Source organism: Acartia tonsa, chromosome 5, assembly GCF_053477335.1.
Source record: "Acartia tonsa isolate MP-2025a chromosome 5, ASM5347733v1, whole genome shotgun sequence".
Lineage (NCBI taxonomy): Eukaryota > Metazoa > Arthropoda > Copepoda > Calanoida > Acartiidae > Acartia > Acartia tonsa.
This window is the reverse complement of record NC_137264.1, coordinates 26,461,642-26,478,839: the sequence shown is the minus strand read 5'-3', so window position 1 is coordinate 26,478,839 and position 17,198 is coordinate 26,461,642. Positions and strand designations below refer to the sequence as shown.

The 17,198-nt window shown below is 30.0% G+C and overlaps 1 protein-coding gene across 1 annotated transcript in view; it reads right to left on the bottom strand.

Annotated features, from left to right (window-relative positions):
- Nucleotides 1-17,198, bottom strand: part of LOC145320078 (uncharacterized) — a 116,104-nt gene that overhangs the window by 65,552 nt on the left and 33,354 nt on the right. The window contains exons 7-10 of the mRNA XM_080162519.1: nucleotides 7,429-7,527; nucleotides 6,855-6,985; nucleotides 5,747-5,857; nucleotides 4,475-4,562 (exon numbers count right to left, since the gene is read on the bottom strand). Of these exons, the coding sequence (XP_080018645.1) occupies nucleotides 4,475-4,562; nucleotides 5,747-5,857; nucleotides 6,855-6,985; nucleotides 7,429-7,527 (429 nt within the window). The remainder of the gene's footprint in view (nucleotides 1-4,474; nucleotides 4,563-5,746; nucleotides 5,858-6,854; nucleotides 6,986-7,428; nucleotides 7,528-17,198) is intronic.

The following is a 17,198-nucleotide window of genomic DNA, read 5'->3' as shown; positions in this document are numbered from 1 at the left end:
TATTATCTTCCTTATTAAAAAAATAACAGGATATGTGTCTGGATTGAAGCAAACACGGTTCCATATTATTCTCCACAAAAGTAACTGCCGTGCCGAATTTTAGAGCTTTAACTCTTTTATGGGCTGATATCATGCACGTTTTACTTTTGGTTTCAAAAAGTGGCACATCCGCCTCCCCACTTTTGGTATTTTTTAATAAGAATTTTTAGATGTTTTGTCCCCACTCCTTATTCTTTTGTATAAGTTTATATATGTTTTCTTTTAATTTGCTTTTAATGGTCAGTCCTGGGCTGGGTAATGGAAGCGTTGTGAGATCCTTAACGCCAGCAACTGCTGAGAACAAGTATGGTGTAGACTGTAGATGCAGCAAATTTCAAGAACATCAACAGTATTGGTAGACATGATCCTGGGACTTGTTCGCCCATCCATGTTACCACTGATACTTAGAAGAATTGGAGAGTCCAGCCTGTACCGTAGTCAATTTTGCACAGGCTACTTTGCCTTCAGTGCCGAGCCAGAGATACAAGAATTAGCAGTTCTTAGGGCTACAAGAGTAGAGGACAGGGTTCCAGATTCCCCAAACCTAAACCTAAAACTAAAGCCAAAAGAGAATATAATGCTGCCAAAAGCTAGGCGGACAGGCCATTTGCAGTCGGTGTGAGAAGCAGCAAGCCTGGGATTTTGATGGGTCAAAGTCTCCTTGTTTGTTTCCTTTGGCTGGTAATTTTAGCCGGCAGCTTCTGTATAGAGTTGTCAGCAGCTATGATGAATATGCCCGGAAAGTGATCTTTTTATTGAAAGTACAAAAGCATCCTTGTTGCTTATTTTTATTCAAGTTGCATTGCTTGTTCTTTAATTTACAAGTGAATCGTTTCTCTTTTAATTTTTTGTCCATTAGAAATTGTTTACTTCTTAAATGCATTTCATTGAAAAAAGAATAGCAGAGTAGCTTTGCTACTAAAAAATCCGTTGAAGAAATTCATGGGCGGTTTCATGAATTACAAAATTTCAAATTAAAAAATAACCAAGGTTCTAAAAGCATACTTCAGCTTTAAAAAACGTGTATTTCTAATGAAATTCTCTACTAAAAGTGTCACAAACATTTTTTTATGAGTAATCAAATTTAATTAGTTCTGTCAATGGGATATCATTCGTTTTTTATGCAAAATTTGCCAAAGAAATAAATTCTTAAAGTGTTCACGAAGCTGGGAAAAAGTTGATATATGTCACTGATTAATGTTTTTTAACCCTTAAAGCTCGGGCCCCAATTCCCACCTTAATAGATCGGGGGGGGGGGGGGGGGGGCTCCAAGAGCCCCCCCCTCTATCTCGGCTCCTGTTACAGATAAAGACGTAAATTTTTTTTCTGGTGGTTCATGAGTATTTTTAGAGAAAATTACTTTTTGTAGTCATAGCAGTCAGGCCGCTCCTTAGCCGCTTTTTAGCAGCCAGCCGCTAAGTTATAAAACAGCTGCAGAGCGGCCAATTTTGCAGCTAGGATGACCAAATTTTAGGACAAACTTTTATTTTTCATAACAAAAAAATTACTTTTTCTGATCATCGCCAAAAAACGGCAAATAACGGAAACCGCCATTTTCGGCGGTTACGGCAGTAAAACGGCGGTTGGCAGCGCCGATTAATATTTTTATCTGTTTGATGTTGCTCAAGGATTTACCAAAAAAATTATAGGACTCTAGCTGTAATAGAAGCCACGATATTCATGATATATGTCTGTAGTAAAAGCCGGACAAAAATCGGTCATAAAGTCGGTCAGGGAGCGGTCAAACGGTCATAACACATTTTTTCTCAGAAGGTCATTGATATCTAAGTATTCACCAAAAAAATTTTAGGTTTCTCCTTATACACAAAAGTCATAATGTAGAAATTAAGATTTTTTTAGAATTTTTTTCTAGTTTTGGTGCTACCCAACCGACTTTGAACGGACACCACGACCGACACAGACCAGATATCCTAATAAAATTAACTCTTGCCGACGTATAATTACTAAACTTAAAAAGTCATGAAGTCACAGCACTCCATCTTACCTACAAAAAAAATCAGATTGAAAAAACTAGAGAGGGGGGCTCTTGAAGCCCCCCCCCCCCGATCTGTAAGGGTTAAGAGTACTATTTTGAGAATTAAGTCTTAAATAATTCCCATTTAAAAATAAATCAAACTTTAAAAAAACGAATTTATTCCCTTGAAAACATTGTTGTATTTTGAGTTTTATTATACATATCTTAAAACCTATTAAAATTGACAAATAACAATCTTTTTGTTGAAGTTTACTTGCAAATTTAGAGTAGAATAAATTCTTTTGTTACATACATATTAAACTAACCAAAAAAGTTTGTAATTTCTTTTTACGGGGAGATTAAATGATTTTTACCGATAATCGAAAAGATATTACCAAATATGGGTATAAGGTCAGCTGATTTATAGTTGTCGATTGTGTAACATAGCACCCTCATCCTATCTCAATATTTACTACTTGCTAAAAAAGCTTCAACATACTGCAGAGCTAAAAATACGATTAGGCCCCCACATAATTGGGGGATTTTACTATAGATTGAGAAAGTTTTTAGCTATTATGGTTTTTTTATTTTGGGGTAAAATTCTTGCTTAGATTATGTTTGATTAATTAACTAAAAACTATAAAAGATATTTAAAAGAAACAATCTTTGAAACATGAATTAATTAAAGCGTTTTCTGAGTACAGCCAGGTTAAATCAAATACACACACACACAAACATACATATGGACTCCACAGAACTTGATTGTTTAATACTTCAAAACATGGAATAAGATAAAGAGCACACAAATTATATTCTTTTAATATTAATCTGTTATTCATGGATGTACATTAATTAAAGCAAGGCTTTTATCTTAATACTAAACACAATGTAAAGATGGTTCCTGAGGTAATAAATCAAGTCAGTTAGCAATAAACCTATACAAAAATTTAAATAAGATAACATGTTTTTTCAGTTATGGGAATAAAATTATTTACTTTTTATAGCTATTGAAATTTTCCTGTACTGGTCCAAACTTACAACTTAAAATACACTGAAAGGACTGCGACTTTTACAATATTCAGTAATGTTTGGTTTCTATACTTCAACTTAACAAAATCCGTTGGTACCATTTGTACCCACAAAAGATAAAGAGGGGGGACGGAGAATGGAAAAGGGAAACATGAATGGCCAATGTAAGTGACTGAGTGTGTGTGTATAATTACAGGTATTTAATTAAATTCGACACATTACGAGATTATTTTACGATGATAAAATGCTTTTTTTTATGTAAATACTATAGAAAGACTGCTATATTTTATGCTGAATTTGTGCAGCTAATAATATTTGTTTATTCTATTTAAACATTTTAATTCTTAAATATTATGCTTTCTACAGATTTAAACAATTTTTCTTTTGTCACAAGTTTAGTGCGATTCTATTGCAAAAAGGATGACATAGGATTTTAATTTTAACAGATATTGATTTTAGACCCAAAATTACATAGGACTCAAGTTTTCGTTTGTTGATTGCTGTAAGTTGAAGTTTCTTGGTCTAGAATTTGTATAAGTGTAAAGCAAAAGCTTTTTTACAATTTGGTAAACGTTGATTGATTGATATTTTATGTTGATTGGTTGGATAAAGTTTAAGTCGACAGGTGTGCTATTTATGCAATTATTTTTAATTATCTTGAAATGTAAGTTTTTCTTCAAACATATTCAGTAAATGTACAAAATCATTTACATTTTTTGCAATACATTAAATTAAATTGATTTGATTTATTTATTATTGGATTTTTTTACCAGAAACAAGAAATGATCAAATTAAAAAAAGATGCACAGTTAAATAGCGTCGATCTTAATTAATAATTTAGCATGTTTTAGTTCAACTAATTTGATATGGTTACAAGATTTAATTTCGTATGTTGTACGGCATTTAAAACCTTGCTATGTTTTGTTGAAGTTTCAAATGTTGCATTGGCTTTGCTATTTTTTTTGCTTAGTTTTTATTGCAATTTAATTTTAATTTGCAAAATTATTGCTAATTTTTTGCTTAACAGTCCCATTTGGCCTAATTTTGCCGAAGATTTTGCAAAGATAATTTAACCTTCCATTTTTTCATTTGTTGTTTTTGTTTAGTTAAATCATTTTAATAACCTTCCTTCAATAAAGGTAATGTGGAATATTAATTTTTTTGTGTTTGTTATTTAGGCTTCGCTAAGTTAAGTTTGAATTTATTTTATGGCCAGGTCCAATTTAGGATCGTAGTCTTGACATTATGTATATCCAAAAGATAAAAATATACATCTAGATGTTAAAACTGGCACCATAATTCGTTAAACTAAAGAAAAGAATTTCTATCAGAAAAACTCCTTATTTTTTGTTATATTTGATCCGTTCAAGTAATACATGCAACAACATTTTTTGACTACATTATTTCTAGAGACCTAACTTTATTATTTACCTGTGGGCAGAATTCCAGGAGCAACAGTAATAAATCCTGATGTAACTGTCTCAACTTCCTCTGATGGTTCAATAAAAGTTTCATCCTCCTAAATTTGTATACTATGTAAAATTTTAAAATAAAACCTTGTTTCTGATAAACCAGTGGTTTCAGTAAAAAGGATATTTGCAATACTCTTAGTAAGGTATGTGGTTCTATCCCCAACCTGAGAATTATATTAGGATATTTCTGAGATTATCCCTGTTGTGATTTAATCAAAGAGTAGCTTTGCTAGATTTTTGTTTATAACTCATGAAGAAAATGATATAATATATAATAAAATTATATTAAAGGGAGTGTGAACGTAAAAATTTCTCATCTGATTATCAAATCTTAACATTTTCTAAGCACATTTCACTACACTGACAAACAAAAAACGTCCTATTAACAAAAATATCCAGGAATAATGCCTCGATTTTATGGTATTTTGGGAGGGAAAAAGGAAAAAACAGGGAAAATCTGAACGTTTTTGTTTCTTATAATGTTTGTAGGGATATTTAACTTGTCATATATAGTTGAAACAATTTACTTACTGTTAAGGATTTATTTTATGATATAAAATTGCCAATTAGTTTTTTTATAACGTAGTAATTAGGTAATAAACACCTATTTTAAATTTGTATTATTGACAAAAAAATACCTCACTGTCTACAAAGGGTTGAATCTCATAGGTTATTTAAAATAAAATTATATCCTCTTTTAATTGTGTTGGACAATAAATAACCCACTTTGTAGAATTAGTTTACACTTTTATCAGACTGTTTAATTTATAAAGAAATATTGTGTCTTTATTATTTGCAATTTTATAATTAAAGGTGGGCGAGAGATGGGCCATCTTAAGTTAATTGGTTAACTAATAAAAAAAAACGAGCTTCTAGCTTTGTTATTGTATTTGGTTTTCTATACATTGGTTTAAAGCAAGGATTATGTTAAAAGTCAGCTTAACCGTTAGGAAAAATCAAGAACTATGTGAAAAAGTTTAATTTTAGCTATAATGGGAGAAAAAAGCAATTTAATGCACATTTTATATAATACGGAAAATTTCTACCTTTCCCTTTACCTTATAAAAATCGTCGGAAAAGGCCGTTTTTTAAGCAAACAAAAGCGCCTTTTGCTCTATCTGTGAGATATTATGAATGAGATAATGTTAAGATTTGATAATAAGATGAGAAAAATTTACGTTCACTAATTTAACTAATTTGCTCAACAATTGAACTGGAAATACAGTATTACCTCTTCAGACAATTGTGGCAATATTCTGGACTCTAGTTGAATGTCAGTTGTCTGAGTGGGTGTCTTTTCAAACGTTGAGGCTGTAGTTGGGTCAGAAAACTTGGTTTCTCCCTAAAAATAATGGGTGCAACATTTGTTTTGGATTATATAATAATGATGTTTTTAAATATGCATAAACCTTTCAGAGAGACCTACCCCTGTGGGGCTACCCAACACGTAATATTACGGATCCTAAATCTATAGGCCTATAAATGCGGAGCCTTAACCCTGTGGGGCTACCCAGATCCCAATAAAACATAACCTGACCTGACCTAATGTAAAAAACAAACAAACGAGAAACCATCACAATTTGTTTCAAATGAGACAGAAAAGGAAGGAGGTTGGGAAGGGGGTTGTTGTTCTTTGCTCCACTAGAAACTTTAAGGGAAACCGATAATATTGTTTTCTCGTATAAATTCGAAACCGATAAATATCCGGTGGACTAGAACCGGTACTCATTGATACGAAAAAATTATGTCTATCATCTTATTATCTCCAGTTTTCTACAAATATAAAAATGTACAATCTAAAACCAATTATTAGACATCTCTGGGCGAAAAGATCTGGTGTGAATCTTAAAATTGTACATTTTATATCCGAGTAAAACTATGTAAAATACGGAGCGAGAAATAACTATTCCAATGTTTGTTTCAGAGTCCCTGTTCCCAGGCTTACTGTTAACGGCAGCCTAACCACTGCAATGGGCTAAATATTACCTATAGGTTAGGGATGCCATAGTCTGGCATAGACATCGCCATAGAGGGGGACATTACCTTCTTAAAAGCCTATGAATCCCTTCCATCTTTCCTAGCCTTGATTCAGAGCTCTTAGTTTTTACAAATCATGTGATTTTTTACATTTCATACCTAAAGTTTGACCCTACCCCCGTTGTAAATTTTGTCCGGGGTAAAAAAAAGTTCAGTACGTTTCGCGCGACAGTAAGATGTTTTTTACCCACTAAAATAATCTTGGTTATTTTTGATACTATGTAACTTTAGTTTTATTGTAGGTTTGCTTCTTTGTGCATGTGGATTGTTTTTGTGCAACCATTTGAATTATAATTTTTCACCTGAACTACTTTAACTGATGACTTTATATTCTTAAAAAGTTTCTCAAGACCAAGAAATTCTTCAGATGTTGTTTCAAACGAACCCGGGAAATTGTGACTCGCTTTAGTTGGACTTATTCCGATTGGGTCACCTAAAAAAAGAAGTGCCATTTTAAAAGTATTTTGATATCCCAACATCTTAATGAATAAAACATAATTTACAATATATTTCTTATAATATAAAGTAGTAGGTATTTTTTTGTCTCAAGCTTAAGGTCTCAGAGAATACTGATCCGAATTAGTTGTTCTTATCAAGGGTGGTTTTGAGCTACTTTTGACCTCTACTAGAGCCTAGGGGCGAAGTAAATTTCATCTTTAATCTTTATTGTTAAATTGTGTATCACCCTGTTTTTGTGAATAATTCTTATAAATCTTAATTTTTCAACAAGATCTCATGACTGTAATTTAACTTCTTTTGTCCAAATTTAATTTGTTTTACCAGAAACAAAGAAATAGATGAATACAAGGAAATAAATTGTTTTGCTTTGGTCCTAAATCACTTTTTAGCAGTCTCTTGCGCTAATATAATAATTACCTGGACTAATGGAATTTGTTGCTGTCACTGTATTAAGAAATCTTGTAGAAGCTACAGGTCGTTCCACGAAAGCTAATGATTCTTTGGGCTCAGTGTCAACTAAAAAATTATTTGACTCTTTAAAAATATAAAAGTTTAATTCAGAATTGAGCTAAGTTGCTTTGGTAGTGGGACAAAGGGACTCAAAAATCATCCATATGACGCCATAAAAATGAGGAGATTAGAGGATATGTTGGAAAGAAAACCCCTAAAAAAGAGTGATAATCCCTCCTGTTTATGACGTCACATGACTGATTTTTAAGTCACTTTGTCTCACTACTTGTTTTATCATGACTAATTTGTCATTTCAAAAAACTACTTTTTAATCTTTTATGGAAAGATTTTAAAAATCTCAAAACTTGTGGAGTGGAATGATTATTTTATTTCATTATTGAGATATCTTATTCTTAACCTATATATGTAATTAAAGATGTACAAAACTTTGACATTGAATTTATCTGTCCTTGATGAATAAGACGGTCCAACGTTTTATTAGTATTTATATTTTTTATGAAAAGTAAACTTTCATTTATTTAGAAAATGCATTTAAAATGTTTTTTGAAAACATGTAACAGGTAAAGTTGGACCAGATTTTAAACTGTTTTTAACCTATTTTTATATCATGTATCAAAAATATACTATGACACCAGTAGAATCAGACTGCAGAGCCCAAATTTGAATTAAGTCCCCAATAAACTTTTTTTGGGGGAATCAAAATTTTATTTTTTCTGTTGCTCCCGTCATTTTGACCAGAGCAAAAGGTCTTTTTTACTCGGGGTTATATTGTGGCTTCTAGACCAATTTATATAATTCACTTTATATTGATACAATAAAAAAAACCTTACTGATGCTGTGAGTATTGGTGCAAAAAATATGACGTAACAAAAAAAATTAGCCAATGAGGCCGTTATTGACCAATGGTAAAATTTATAGTGGACTCTCATTGGCTAATTTATTTTGTTACATCATATTTTTTTTGTTACGTCATATTTTTTGCACCAATACTCACAGCATCAACCTTACTATGTTCATTGGAAATATTTTTTTTTCTAAAACAATTAATTTTATTGAAAAATCTAACATTAAAATAAAACATATAATTCTGAAGTCTGAACCAATTAGAAGTCTTGTTTCATTTCAGTTCTTTACAATTCAAAAAAGAGTGTTTTCACAAAGTGACTTATTTCCAATGTAGTTAAATAATTTTTATTTAATTAAAATGAAAAGAATGAAAACCATACACATAAAAGATACATACTTTTTAAAAATATTTTAAAAAATAAGTTTGAATAATCTTATATTTTATCATATTTGTATATGTGACAAAAATAAATTTGTTGTATTGCATAATCGTTTGTTGTCATCTTACAATCAGCTCCAAATGGATTTCCTATTCTAGCCCTAGTTTCCTAAAGTGTACAGCAGATAACCCAATTATTGCAGACCCTTTTTTCAGCTACTCCGGAAATTTGTGAAAACAAAGCAATTTATACATTATACATTCAAAATTTTAATTTTTTTTTGGAAGTTTGAAGCTTTTTTAGCTAATAGCAAATTTTGAGATAGGACGCGGACGCTAGGTACACTTTCGGAAACTAAATTGGAGTTCATCCATCTTACACTATTTAACCCTTTACAGTCAATTTTTATGTGTTTTAAATAAGTGATAGAAAACAAGCACGATAATGTTAATTCATTGATATATTGTAAAGAATTAAGTTTTTAATGAATTAATTTAGATGAAATCAAAAGGCCTAACTTTACTCTATACCAGAATACTATATTTATGAAGCAAAACACTCTAAAAGCTACGAATTTTACCCAAATAAAAAAAGACCTTTTGCTTTGATCAAAAAGGACCACAGCAACAGTAAAAATTAAATTTTAAATCCCCTCAAAAAAGTTTATTGGGGACTTAATTCAAATTTAGGCTATGCAGTTTGGATCTACTGGTGTCATAGTATATTTTTGATATATGTTTAAAAAATAGGTTAATAGTTATTTATCATATTTTCGTAATATTGTGAATGCTAGAAAGGATATTCAAATTATTTCAACAATTTTGGTCATGTGATCAAAATTTGAATTTTCCTTCTACTGATGCCCCCTTTGGGGGCGAAGTAGGTGGAAATTTAAATTTTTGTCACTTGACCTTAATATTGGTGAAATAATTTTTAATGACCTTCCTTGTATAAGCAATATTAATAAAATATGATACTTGGTTTTGTCTCACTCTTTATCTTTTTGTTAAATTCCAAAAACTAAGTCTATCAAAAAATTTACATCATCTAAGGGTTAACAATGAATATCTCTGTCTATTTTTCTCTATATTTCTTCTCCCTCCCCCCTACCTCACTTCTTTTCTGTCTATTTCCTTCTCTCTCTCCTCCTCTTTTGTACGTTCATTTATACAATAGAGATAACCTAGAGACAGCACTAGGGCATTTTATTTACATTATGAGTCAGCTATAAATTGTTGAATATCTTAGGTTAAAGCTTTCTTTGGTGAAATATTTAAAGAAAATATTTCTTCCATCATAAAATATGAAGCATATGACACAACATATGAAAAGTTAGTTATAAATAATTTAATTTCTTATAATAAAGTTAGCTTTCTAAAAATTATATCATTGCAAAATTTCGTTGCAAATAAGTGAACAACAAAAAGTGAACAAAGGTTTCTTTTTAAGAAAAAAATGGGGTCAGATTGACCATCTATGTCTAATGTTTATACCCACATCAAATATTAAATAATAATAATGTACAGTATGGTGGATCAATTTTGGACATTGAATTTGTAATCAACATTTACAGTTTAAACGTCATATAAGAAATATAAAACCTAAATATAAAAAATTGATTTTGTCCTTGAGGGGAAATGTGGGGGAAGGTGTGCCCATGCATTAAAAAATTTTAGAAGTTTATTCTGGAGGTGCAACTTTTTTTCTTTCAAAGTATTGCTTTATGCATCTTTTTGAATTTGTCTTGTTGAGTAAAATAAGAATATCAAATTGGTTTTAAAAAATATTCATCCAAGCATGAAAATCTTAAATTAAATGAAAATCTCTTGGTTTTGAAAGTTATTTATGGATTTTTCTTGTTAGGATCAGTAGTTTTAAAAGCAGATTTTTTATTCTTATTCTACTCTTCAAGACAAAGTTGGGAAGGTGCATAAAGCTATACTTTGAAAGAAAAAATAATTTATCCCCCCCCCCCAAAAAAAAAAATTCTCCCCACAAGTGTCTTCCTAAAAGTTTACATGCATCATTTAAAATTAGAAAATCATTGAAAATCAAGCCACTCTAATGTACAGCATTTATTTCTTCTATTACACAGTACAAAATTATTCTTGTATTTAAATTTAACATATCATATTGGAAAAAATATTATTGTATTTAAGATTTAAAGATCATGTTGGAATTTTTTTTTACAATTTTTAAATTTTTTAATAATGTACAGCAAATTATTTCCTTTTTATCTCATGTTTTGAAATATATAAGATAATGAGAATAAATTACAGAAATAATGAAAGTTATAAAAAAAGAGAGCGTCAGGGGGGGAGGTCGAGGGGATTTCCCCCCTCAGGTGAAGGGGGGTTGAGGGGGGTCTCCCCCCTCAGAAAAAGCCTGGGCTTAAATCTTCAACAAATAAAGAAAACAAAATTTTTTTAAAAATTTCTTTTTTATGTTAAATATTATTATTTTTATGACACTTGATTTTGAATGACAAAAAAATGTTGAAATAAATATTACCTACTGTATGAAATATTAAATTAGAAATCAATAATAATGTTGGAAAATTTATTCTCGTTTCATACTCTGAAAAAAGGAATTGACAAAATATAATAATTTTTATTCCAAACTTTTATAATAGCATGCCTATTTCTTATTGGTTGACACTAGAATTGAAAAAAAAATAATATATATTATTTTATGACTAGAAATAAATTTGAAAAAAAATAATGTTCTTTCCCATATATTTATCATTCCAAAATCCCAAGAATCAATTTTGAAAAAAATGATTTTCTTTCCAATATTCCTATTCCTTTTTCTTATTGGACGCCATTTCATGTCCAATGAGAGACTAGTGTTTAAATATTTTAAAGCTTATTAAAGCATTTATTTTGAATGTGATAATACCAACATTCTTTCACTAAGTGTAGATGTTTTTTTTGTTTATTATTTTTGATTGTTTATTTATCCTTGTCTCAGTAAAATAATATTTACACACTTGTGAGGCTCCATTAAACAAGTTAAATGAACAATTAATTACATGAAAGCTTTTGCAAAATTACTAATTTTGGTTTTCATATGATTTAATAAGTTTCAAACAAAGAAAGTAATTGTTAATTTTTTCGTATACTATGTGTTCTTATTAAAACATGGTTACCTCACTCTGTGTGTTTGAATCTAAAAATCCACTTGGAAAGATCCCTATTTAATTTACAGGGAGGGTCTTTTTGTAGTCAATATCAATATCATCCTAACAAATGAAATCGAAGTGTTAATTGATAGTGTTTTTTTAATTGTTTATTAGGGTCTTTGCAATGTTATAAACGGGACTATGACAAAGCATTTTTTTGTGAACACATTAGGTTTCTCATCTTGTAGTTTAAATTCAAGTTTTGACATGTAAGATTAAAAACCATTACAGGAACACCCTAAACGACTCTGCTGATATAAAAAATATAAAGGGTAGTGAAGATAGGGCGCTTGTCCATGATTGTGAATATGGGGGGACGCTCTCCTATGAGTACTGCATAAATTTAGAATTTCAATAAAATACCCATAAGTATTCTCAACATCAGTGTCAGTGTAGAATGCTCTGTTCTTTACTCCCACAATTATAATAAGAATTTATGAACCCGTGGCAATTCATAAATACCCATGCATGGTACTATAGTGCTTTAACCTAAGAGTAAAGGTTGGTTTTCGATGTTACATTAATATAGTATAAGTATAGTAAGGTTCATAAAAGGAAGAAAACTGTTCACTTAAGTAATTGTATTTACAGATAAATCAGGCATATATTTATAGTTCATGATAACAATAGTAAGTTTAAGTGTAGATATAAGAGTTACTATTACAGTGAGAGAGTTTAAGTAGTGTAGGATGAGAAGTGCCTAAGTCCAAGTCATGGCTGTGCATATAGTTAGTCCTCTAACATAAGTCATATGCACAGTAAATGCCAAGTACTAAGGGACCTAAATTTAAACTAAACAATGCATGCTAAATAAACTAAACTATATTACCTTCTTAAGCCAGGAGAGAAGAGGGAGAACCGATTGGTTTGCGAGTTAAATATTAACTGTGCTTTAAAGCATTTACAAGCTATAAAGAAAACTAAATACTTGGATTTAGAGGGTTGTCTGTTTCTAGATTGTGTTTGTATGTTTAGGGTGAGCGTGAAATTATTATGATACTTTGGATAAGAAAGTTATCTGAGAAAAAGGCTTAAATATGGCTTATATACAGAAATAGTTAAATAGATAATTTACAATAGGTATATGGTTGGATATAAACATATAACATTGCTTAATTACAATAGATGTGCCTATATGGTCCATATATGCGAATATATTGCTTAAAATAGGTCGAATAATGCATAAAGATTGCCTAATTCTGGGCTTTGATGGTTATGACTTTCACCTTGAAAGTCAAAGTGTAAGCCTTACTCCAATTAAAGTAAGTGTGCCTGTCAAGGTCAGTGTGTGTATCAAATTATTATTCATATACATAATCAAGACTACTTAATATAATTGGGAGTGAAGCTTCTCTTCAAAAGTGGTGTTCTCATGTTCAATTTATTTGAAACTTAGATGCAGCATCTACAAGACAGTCAAACGGACAGACATTATTCTGATAAGTAAATATTTTTTCTTTGATAGCCAATAATTTACTTAGATGTTTTCTCACAAAACGCTTTAAAGAAAGACTAGGTAATAAGACACTCATGACTCTTCTTTCTATATTTACTTTAAATTCAAACGAATTAGAGCTTTCCATAAAGAAATAATTATATGACTCAATAAATTGATGATGTCATCCTATAAAATTACATCATTATGCCTGAGAAAGAAACCGTAAAATGATGTGTTCCCACATTGCAAATAGATGTTATATATCACTGGTAAGTTTGTGATTGGTGAGAGATAAATCAGCCACAGTAAAATACCTAGCCACCTGACCAATTTTTAAAAAGATATCTGAAAAATATATTTTATTAATAATGAGTTCAAGTAACGTCCAAGATCATTTTATGATTTTTTAAAACAAAATCTCAACAGGGGGAGGGACAGCCTTAAATTTTTTGATAGGGTAATTCACTAATTAATTGGTTGCAGGGAAAAGGGAAGGCTATTCTGACAAACAATTCTAAAGTAAAATTTCCCCATAACCCCCTTCTCTTTTCCTCCCCTTCTTACCCACCCCTCTTCAGTTAAAAAATAAAACAAAAACCACCATACTTTCATAATTTTTTGTAGAATTGATTGTTAGAATAGTTACCCCTGATTGGTTGTGTAAATGGTAAAATTGTTGGCTATTGCACATCAAGTTAGAAATCTTTTTCTTTCTTTGAATTATTGATCTTATAAATATATACTCATAACTTAATCAATGAAATTTTTTCAATAATCTTTCTATATTTTTTTCTTCTAAGTCAAATAAAAAATTACAGGCACAAGATATAATGATTTTATATTGAATGTTAAACTATTTTGCTGTTAGAGGCCAGATGAAAAAAGTTTATTTTAGAGTTAGGCAAAAATGACTTTGCAATTGTATCAGTAAGTAGGTATAACCCTTTGCTAACTTTAAAATCCAACTAATAACTATAAGTTCAATTTTCATCCCCTAGGAGTTACCAAACAATCATGACAAGAAAAGCAAAGATTATTAATTTAAATTTTGAACAAGTTTGCTTTAATAAAGTTCTTCATAAAACCACTCCTGAAGGGAGTTAATCCATGGCCATTTTTATCAGTTGATTTGCTAAGGTCAGGGATATTCAGCCTTAAATAAATCATATATAGATGGAGTGGTTTTGTGAAAGTTGTAAAGAATTGAAAAGTATGAATATTTGTTTTTCTTATCATGGATGAGTGTCTGTGTAAGCTTTCAGGGGATGAAATTTGAACTTGAAATTTTCAAATAAAAATTTTTCAAAAATTAGATTTTGTTGGATTTTAAAATTAGCAAAGAATGTTATAAGACCTACTTTCTGATACAATTGCAAAGTCATTTTGGCCTAACACTAAAATAAACTTTTTTCATCTGGCCTCCCAACAGTGACAATTACTATCAGATTATAAAAGTTTTAAGACATTGAAATTCAAGACAAACAAGTTAGTAGCTAATATAAAGAATGTATGTTGTAAGGCGTGAATTAATTGTAATTTTTTAACAAATGTTTAAAAGAGAATTAGTTTTACTTTTATTTAAGGGAAAATGACTTCATTTGCAAAACTGTTTACTCGTATAAATGTCTAAAAATTAATAATATGTTGTTAGTGTTAACATATGAAATTGAGTGTGACGATAACTAACTGTGCATGCTATATATACTCATATTAGAGTTTTAGTAGTAGATAGATCATATTTATCTCTGTAGAAGATAGTGACATATAAAAGGGTTATATTTTAAATGTTTTAAAATTAAGAATTTAGGTAAATTTAATCATTAGAGATGAAAATTAGCTAGATTTTGAATGAAACGATAGAATGACCATTCTAATCAAATATGTTTGTCTATGCATTATCTCACAAATTAGAGAAGGATCACATGGAATTAAACGGCGAGAATTTTTCTGGAAAACATTTTAACAGTACAAACAAATTTAGATGGGCAAGAATATTTGAATTTCTTTTAGAGTGTTTTTAATTATGTATCTTAATTTATCGGTTCAATAATAGTTATTTACTAAGTATATTTGCGATAACTTTTATTTAATGAAATCTTCCAATTTTTAACATGTACAAAATGGCCTGCTTAACTGCTTCAAGATCCATGTCAGATCTATATAGGAAATAAATGTCTATAAACGAGCTCAAGTTTTCCAAGGAATATTTGTTTTAAACTCATAGTGCTCCAATAATCCATAATAAACTCTCATTGCCCAGAACGATAAGACCCATTATTTTACTTTATTAAAAATAAATTCCTTTTTTCAATTTCATGTTGCTATTTACCTTATATCAATGTATTTAATTTCTAATCATAAAAAAGAAAATTTAGATTTATAATATAATAAATTTAAGAAAACTCTATTTTAAAAGAATTCGATTGTGGCGACACTTTGTGTGTTCAAATATTAAACTAAAATTGTAATCATCATCATTAACCCTTTGGTGATGGTAATGTAAAGAAAATAATATAATTCAAAAAATCTTTTTAAAATCATTTAGATTATTAAATATTTACTTTCTTTTAGATAGTAATGCCGGGTGAGGAAAATAGATTTATTGAGAAATAGATATGCATATAGAAAACTAGCCAATAGGGAGATAATTATATCGAGCCAACTCTAGTCTATCGATATTATTGATCAATCATACTGGAATGGATATTCAAAATATTCTGGCAATTTGTGATCACGTGGCAAAACTTTAAATTTTTCTCTCCCAATCCTAGATGAAGTAGGTAGAAATTAAAAAATTTTCCCTGTGACCACTTGAGAAATCTATTTGTTGTTAAAAGAGTAAAAAAATCAACATGTTTAAAATAGACGTACGGACATTTTGGTAATAATTATAGAGTTGCTACGCTTTCTAAATCGTACCTAACTACTAAAGGAATCACCATGCAAAATTTGAAAAAGATAGGACAATTCTAACATGCCTAAAACAACGGAAAAAGCTATCCGTTACAGACGGACGTACGGACGGACCGACCCTAATTATAGAAAAGCTTCGCTTTTAAAAATTAATAAGCAGAAAATTAATTTGTTTTATAATATTGTACCTTGTTGTCCTAGGAATCATTATTCTTAATATCAGATAGTTATATCATACATAAAGTTGTTGTCAAAAAAGTATAAAAATCATTATGTTTTAAATGGAAGCACTGACTTTCTGATGAGGATTACAGAGTTGCTACGCTTCCTAAATAGTACCTAACTGTTTTAGGAATACTGACATTTACGATACGAGCAGAAATTATTTTTTATTCTCGTTGTAATTTTATATGGGAACTTCACACCTTTCTTTTCAAATACTTTTACACAAAGAACTTTTTTCTTTGCCTAAATCTCAGTATTTAATCTTGTTAAGAAAGTTTTGTCTTTCCCCTTTTCCCATTACATCAATATTTTACCATGAAGTATACTAGATCTAAATGTGATTATAATTTTAAACCCCAAATGTTGAAACCAATAGCTTCGTCTACCAATATACAAATTGGAAGAAGGGGCTGCTATTCAGCCATTTAATTACAATTGAAATTGCCTCAAAATTTAATATTTTGTTGGGATAAAGTTGGCGTATATCTTGTTTTTGATGTAACTGAAGGGGAGTGGGAAAGGAGGTGATAAAAAAGGGAAAGGGGTTTTAGGGAAATTTTCCGTTAGAATTGTTCGTCAGAATCGCATTCCCTTTTCCTTGATTGGAAGAAGAGTTATATTGTAGACCAAAAGTAAGCTTCCACACTAATTCAAGTATTTGGCTATTTTGAGGCAATTTGATTATCTAATGTCGGTTAATTATATTTATTTGAGTGGGTGTGGTAAAATTACA